This window comes from Anas platyrhynchos, chromosome 30 (genome assembly GCF_047663525.1).
Source record: "Anas platyrhynchos isolate ZD024472 breed Pekin duck chromosome 30, IASCAAS_PekinDuck_T2T, whole genome shotgun sequence".
NCBI classification, from domain to species: domain Eukaryota; kingdom Metazoa; phylum Chordata; class Aves; order Anseriformes; family Anatidae; genus Anas; species Anas platyrhynchos.
Window position 1 is genome coordinate 3279398 of NC_092616.1, and position 6922 is coordinate 3286319.

General features: G+C 49.1%; 1 protein-coding gene across 1 annotated transcript; it reads right to left on the bottom strand.

The window, feature by feature from the left end:
- Positions 1–3795: 3795 nt before the first annotated feature.
- LOC139999827 (olfactory receptor 14A16-like) lies at positions 3796–6592 on the bottom strand. Its single transcript, XM_072029453.1, has 2 exons — positions 5938–6592; positions 3796–4098 (listed from the first exon to the last, which is right to left on the bottom strand). Exons 1-2 carry the CDS (start codon positions 6589–6591, stop codon positions 3796–3798), a joined length of 957 nt encoding a protein of 318 aa, XP_071885554.1. The 5' UTR covers position 6592.
- Positions 6593–6922: the final 330 nt, after the last annotated feature.

Genomic DNA, 6922 nt, shown 5'->3' on the forward strand with positions numbered 1-6922 from the left:
TCTCATGTAGATGTGACCAAGTTGTGTGCCCATTGCTGTCCCACCATGTGCTCAGGCAGAAGGGATGTGAAAACCCACAGCTAAGGCCTCTTCCTGCATGGGGCCTGCCAGACTCTCAGACAAAGGGCATCTCACAACCTGTGTGCCAAGCAGGTGTGTTCTGCTGGCTTATCAGGGATGCTGGCAGGTGTAAGTGGGAAAGCACAGATGTCAGCCAGGAGGCAAGGGCTGAGATATCAGCTGCTTCAGGAAGCAGTCACCTCACAGGCCTTGTCCCCAGCCATGCTGGCCTCTCAGCTTCAGAGACTAATCTGACCAGAGGCTTCCTACTGGTTGTTAAGTTTCTGAGGCACCACAGACCTCAGGTTATTAACCCGGCACCGTCATTGTCAGCCAGGACCTGAGGAGATAAAAAAGTAAGCTTATCAAGTAAATCTTCTATCCTTACTTTATGAATTGAATTTTCTACCACTGCTTCAAATATAGAATAATTCTGTGCAGGATCTACCATGGTCATAGTAACACAAGACATATCTCTGCCTCTGAATCTCTCTCATTTCTTCTTCCTCTGCCTGTGATGTCTTCAGAGAGCTCTCTGAAGGAAAGGTCATTGAATCACAATAAACAAATAAATAAATGTTCCAAGAGACCTCTGATTTTTATCTTCTTCAACTCTTCTGCTCCAGGTAGACTATATAGATAAGATTGCTCAAGGGCTCCTCTGAGCTTGACACCATCCAGAAAAGATCTGAAAGTGTGCTCCATCCATTCATAGTGTTAATAATGACATTCAGCAGTGCTGGCCCAAGTGCTGATCACTGAGGGATGGTACTAAGAACTGGCTGACAGCACTATGTGTCATGGATGATATCTGGGCCTGATTGTCCAGCAAAGTGCCCCACTCACAGCCTCATCTATTTGTGAAGTCCACATAGCACCATTCTGGCTATAAGAATTCTCTGAGACAAAGCCAAAGGCCTTGCTAAAGACAGGTAGGCACCTTCTCTTCCCTTTGCTTCCCTTTGCTTCCCTTTCCTTCCCCTCCCCTATGGGTTCAGCAATCCTGTTTTTGTCCTTCAAGTGCCTGGAGGTGGCTGTGGAAAAGTTTGCCCTATTACCTTCCCAGGCACTGAGGTGAGGCTGACCAGCCTTAGTTCTCCCAACCCTCCACGGCATGAGGAATGGACACTGGCTGAGGGCATTTGTGCTCACTCAGGTTCACCTCAGCACATGCACACAATGTGCACACTGAAGCCTCATATGTACACAGCACATGTGGACTTCTGACTGATCCATTCTGTGTCCAACTGTGCAGGATGAAACCACCTCTCTGAGCTGGGCTGAAAGCCATAAAGATCACAAAAAAATAACCAGGACAGTATCAACCTCTTATTCCATACCATTTATTTCATCACAGATTCCAGACGTTCCTAAACATCTTCATTAATCATCACCCAGCAATTAATGCACAGATGTCATTCCCATAGTCCGTGGGCCACGTCCCTGGAATGTCCATAAAATGGTCAACGAATCCATTTAGTCCATGAATTGCTTTCTAGCTGTTGCTGTGGCTCCACAGGACAGGAAAAGACATACGTTACATTCAGTAATATATGTCTTTCTTCCCCCTCCTCTGTGGGTTCAGCAATCCCACTTTTGTCCTTGAAGTTCCTGGAGGTGGTTGTGGAAAAGCTTGCCCCATCACCTTGCCAGGGACTGAGGTGAGACCAGCCTTAGTTCTCCCACCCTCCTCTTTCCTCTTCTGAAAGACAGGTTTGATGTCATTCCAAGTCCCCAGAAAGCTCTATGGTCTCTCTGGCACAATTGCTGATACAGTCCAGGAAGGCAGGGAAGGGTGATGGAGCAGACAGGGGCATTTGCAATGAACCTGTGCAGGGCAGGTGAGATGGATCTCACGGGGATGGGGTGGGGGGTTGTTCCTGGTGTCACACATGGAAGTGTCAGGGCTCTGTGAGGTGTCCACATCTGAGTTGTCCTCGTGCACTCCTTGTACACACAGCGGTGTTCAAGTACACAAGTCCTTCCTTTGCACACCCAAAGGCAGGGCACTGCAGTGGTTGTGGTGTCCTTCTAGCTCCTGCTGCCTCTGCCAGAGGTTGGGAGGCACCTCAGCCCTCTGGTGCATCATCCTGCTCTGCACTCATCAGAGATACCCCACAGCATGAAGAATGGACACAGGCTGAGCACATTTGTGCTCACCCAGGTTTGCCTTAGCACATGCACACAATTGCACACTGAAGCCTCAACTGTACCAGGCACATCTGGACTTCTGAGTGAGCCATTCTGTGTCCCAGTGTGGAGGAACAAACCACCTCTCTGAGCTGGGCTGAGAGCCCTGGTCCTGGAGCTCCTCAGGCAGCTCCTGCTGCCGCCGAGCCCTAGCAGCCTGCTCCAAGCTGCAGAAGTACCCAGGGGTTTCTCTTTCCAGGGATCCCCTGCACACACACGGGGCCCCACTCTCCTCCCAGGACTTTCCACCTCAACAGAGAGCCTTTCCCAGGAAGGAGCACGCCTGTGCTGGCCTGGCCAACATTCCTGCACCCTCTCCCCATGCTCCCTACCGCCCCAGCTGGTGGTACTGCTTTACAGAGCAAGGGGGCTGTGGTGTCTGGGACACAGGGGCACTCTGCAGGGCTGTGCTGGGCAGGCTGAGAGGCAGAGACAGCTCATAGGGCTCTTCCACTGACTGCTTCCCACACCAGCTCTTCTGTGGCTGTCGAGGGTGCTCAGAGGTAGCCTGCCTTCTTTCCGGTGCCACAAGAAGTGTTTGGGTGCTGCACCCTATGGCATTCCACTATTCACATTCCGCATTCGCTCACCAGACTTCTTTCCCCATTCCTGCTATGTCCCCTGGGTCACGGGGCTCTTCTTTTCCTGCTCACATCCAGATTTAACACTTTATCACAGGGGGACTCCACCTGGAAGAGGCTCATGCTCTGTGGGCTCCATTCACTGCTGACCCCCTGGGACACACTGTCCCTGCAGCTCCCCTGGGCTCTCCTGATTCCTTCCAAAAACTGCTCACCTGCCACCAGCCCCAGCACATGTTGTAGTGCCACAGGCAGGTTAATTGGAGACTCCTCACCATCTGCCTGAGTGCTGGACACCAACAAGCAACACCTGAGTGAGTCCCCATGCCCTCAAACACCCAGCTGGGGCTCTGATCACTTCACCCTGAGCCCATGGAGAAACAGGCAAAGCCAGGTCCCCCTTTAGAATCCATTTCTGGACTGCAATGTTCTTGACAGCAACTGTGAAGGAAGACTTGAACCCTAGGCGCTACCCTGAGCTGAATCACATTATGGGATGGAAATGCTGTTCTGGAGGCCATCTGTATCACAAAAATGCCCGTTGCCTGTCCGTGGGATTGGTCACAGGATTGCCACACAGCAGTACTGTGACCAAGCTGCAGGAACAATCAGGCTTATGCCAACAGAAAAGGCTCAGAAGGAGAGTGTGGAGATGGAGCAAGAGCTGCCCCAGACAGACCAAACACCGGTGCTTCCTGGCAGTGCTGTTCTGATGGGACTCTATTGCTTTCCACTTCTACCCATGGGCATTACCATGGAACCCCCAGCAAAATTCTCAGAAAAAGCATCTCAGACACACTCTTCAGTGCAGGTTCCTCTATTTTGGTTAAACACAGGAGTGGGATAAACAATGACAATTTATATGGATTACGTTGATGGCCCTCTCCCCAATAACAAACAAACAAAAAAAAAAACCTCAAGAACAAAAGACAAGTTTGGCATGGCATGAGTTATATTACCAGTGCTATTCAGGAGAAGACAGGCAGTACATTACTTCTGATGTACACCCACTCATGAGTTTCTGCAGTGCATCCTTGAGCTCCTTGTTCCTCATGCTGTAGATTAGGGGGTTTATGGCTGGAGGAACCACCGAGTACAAAACTGTCACCACCAGATCCAGGGATGGGGAGGAGATGTAGGGGGGCTTCAGGTAGGTAAAAATGGCAGTGCTGAAAAACAGGGAGACCACGAACAGGTGAGGGAGGCACGTGGAAAAGGCTTTGTGCCGTCCCTGCTCAGAGGGCATCCTCAGCACGGCCCTGAAGATCTGCTGATCTTCATAAGAAAAAAGAATGAAAACAAAACACATGGACGCTAAACAGGCACCAATCATAAGTACCCAAGCATTCCTGAGGTAGGAGTGTGAGCAGGAGAGCTTGAGGATCTGGGGGATTTCACAGAAATGCTGGTCCACAGCATTTCCTCCACAGAGGGGCAGGGAAAATGTATTTGCAGTGTGCAGCAGAGCACAGAGAACCCCACTGCCCCAGGCAGCTGCTGCCATCTGGGCACAAGCTCTGCTCCCCAGGAGGCTCCCGTAGTGCAGGGGCTTGCAGATGGCAACGTAGCGGTCATAGGACATGACAGTGAGAAGAAAAAACTCTGCTGACATTAAAAAGAAAAAGAAAAAGACCTGTGCAGCACATCCTGCATAGGAAATGGCCCTGGTATCATGGGGGTGTGGAGGCAGTGGTTGCAGGCTACAGCTGTGAGGATGAGGCCGTTGCCCAGGAGGGCAGCCAGGTTAATTTCCTACAAAGTATAATAACAATCTATATTCTTTTATTTTAAGACTATTCCCCCTTTTCCTATTATCATATAGCCAAATAATCCCTCTTCACCCTTTTAAGTACTGAAAAGTATTTTTAAAAAAGTACTTTTAAAAAGACCTCTTTAAGGTCCCTTTAAGGGTCTTTTTTTTATAAAAAAAAAAGGAAAAAAAAAAAAAAGAAAAAAAAAAAAGAAAAGCTGCAATGAGGTCACCCCAGAGACTTCTCTTCTCCAGGCTGAACATCCCCACCTCTCTCAAACTCTCTTCATACAAGAGGTGCTCCAACCTTCTGATTAAATTTGTATCCCTCCTGTAGTGAGTTAACTTGGCAAGGTTTTGGTAGCAGGGTGCCATAGGGGTGGCTTCTTTGAGAAGAACCCAGAAGCAGCCCCATGTTAGACTAGGGGCCCGCCGCAAGCTAGATTCAAGCCAATAAGCAATGGTGTTTGCATTTCCGTGAAAACATATTTAAGAAAGGGTAAAAAATAAGCTGCTACACAACAGCAGCTGGGAGAGATAAGAGTGAGAAACTTTTTGTTTTTAGTTCCTCACTGCTCCAGTCAGTTAGTTAAATCTCATTAAGTGATCTTAATCTCCCTACACTGAATCTGTTTTGCCCAAGACTGCAAATGGTAAGCCTTCTACCTGTATCTTCAAAAAAAAAAAAAAAAAAAAGGAGCCCTTTCCACTCTGTTTTCTCCGGCTGCTCCTTTGAGGAGGGGATGAAAGTGTGATGAGTGTGATGTGCTGGAGCTCAGCTGCCCATTGGTGTGAAACCACCACACTGCTCAGCCGTGTTACTGGCATCTGGCATCAGCTTTGAAAGAAGAAGCAGGATTTCAGGCAGTCTGTTGGGGAGATCCTGTTTTATTAAGCAGATGTTAAGAGAGAGTACTAAAAAAACAGTTTCATTCCTCAGTGTACAGTAGATATACATATTAAAAATAAATAAATCTAATAAACTAATGAATGGGAATGACAACAAAGATAAATGTAACAATAATGATCATGAAACAAGTACCCAGGAAGTCATTTGTGGAGAAAAAGTGGTAATTTATCACTTTTCAGAAACATCCCTGAAATCATTTTCCTAATGGCACCCTTGAGCTCCTGGTTCCTCATGCTGTAGATGAGGGGGTTCACTGCTGGAGGCATCACTGAGTACAGAAATGACACCATCAGGTCCTGGGCTGGGAAGGAGATTGAGGAGGGCTTCATGGAGGCAAAAAGTCCAGTGATGACAAACAGGGAGACCACAAACAGGTGAGGGAGGCACGTGGAGAAGGCTTTGTGCTGGCCCTGCTCAGAGGGCATCCTCAGCACGGCCCTGAAGACCTGCACATAGGAAAAAATAATTAAAGAAAAGCACATGGATGCTAAAGGGACACCAATCATAAGTACCCAAGCATTCCTGAGGTAGGAGTGTGAGCAGGAGAGCTTGAGGATCTGGGGGACTTCACAGAAGAACTGGTCCACAGCATTGCCTTGGCAGAGGGGCAGGGAAAATGTATTGGCAGTGTGCAGCAGAGCACAGAGAACCCCACTGCCCCAGGCAGCTGCTGCCATCTGGGCACAAGCTCTGCTCCCCAGGAGGCTCCCGTAGTGCAGGGGCTTGCAGATGGCAATGTAGCGGTCATAGGACATGACAGTGAGAAGAAAAAACTCTGCTGATATCAAGAAAAGAAACAGAAAGACCTGTGCAGCACATCCTGAGTAGGAAATGGCCCTCGTATCCCAGAGAGAATTGGCCATGGCTTTGGGGACAGTGGTGGAGATGCAGCCCAGGTCGAGGAGGGCGAGGTTGAGGAGGAAGAAATACATGGGGGTGTGGAGGCGGTGGTCGCAGGCTACAGCGGTGAGGATGAGGCCGTTGCCCAGGAGGGCAGCCAGGTAGATGCCCAGGAAGAGCGCGAAGTGCAGGAGCTGCAGCTCCCGTGTGTCTGCGAATGGCAGGAGGAGGAACTCAGTGATGGAGCTGCTGTTGGACATCTGATCCTCCTGGACAAAGGGGAATACCCAAGGAAGAAAAGATAGTGATCATTAGGAGAGAAAACCTATTTATCTTCCCGTCCAAATACCCCTACAGTGACTTTCCCCTTTCTGAGGCATTTCTGTTGCTCCCTTGCTTAAGGTCTGGTTGGTGCTGGAGGAATGTGGCCCTGGGAGCAGCGGTCTCTTCTGTGTGTGCTGGAGGATTCAGATCTGTCCTAAAGCTCTACACAAAAAGAAACCAGGAGTGATCTCTGATTAAATCTACCTCTGATGTATTGGACTTAACAGCATTACCACTCTCAACACTCTTTACTGATGTACTTGTGAT

Bases quoted from the DNA above. Each gene is read 5' to 3' on its own strand.
- LOC139999827 (XM_072029453.1), bottom strand. From the start codon at position 6,591: ATGTCCAACAGCAGCTCCATCACTGAGTTCCTCCTCCTGCCATTCGCA. The intron at 4,099-5,937 runs GTCTTCAGGGCC...GAAGATCAGCAG, and splicing joins TTATTTTTTCCTATGTGCAG to ATCTTCAGGGCCGTGCTGAG.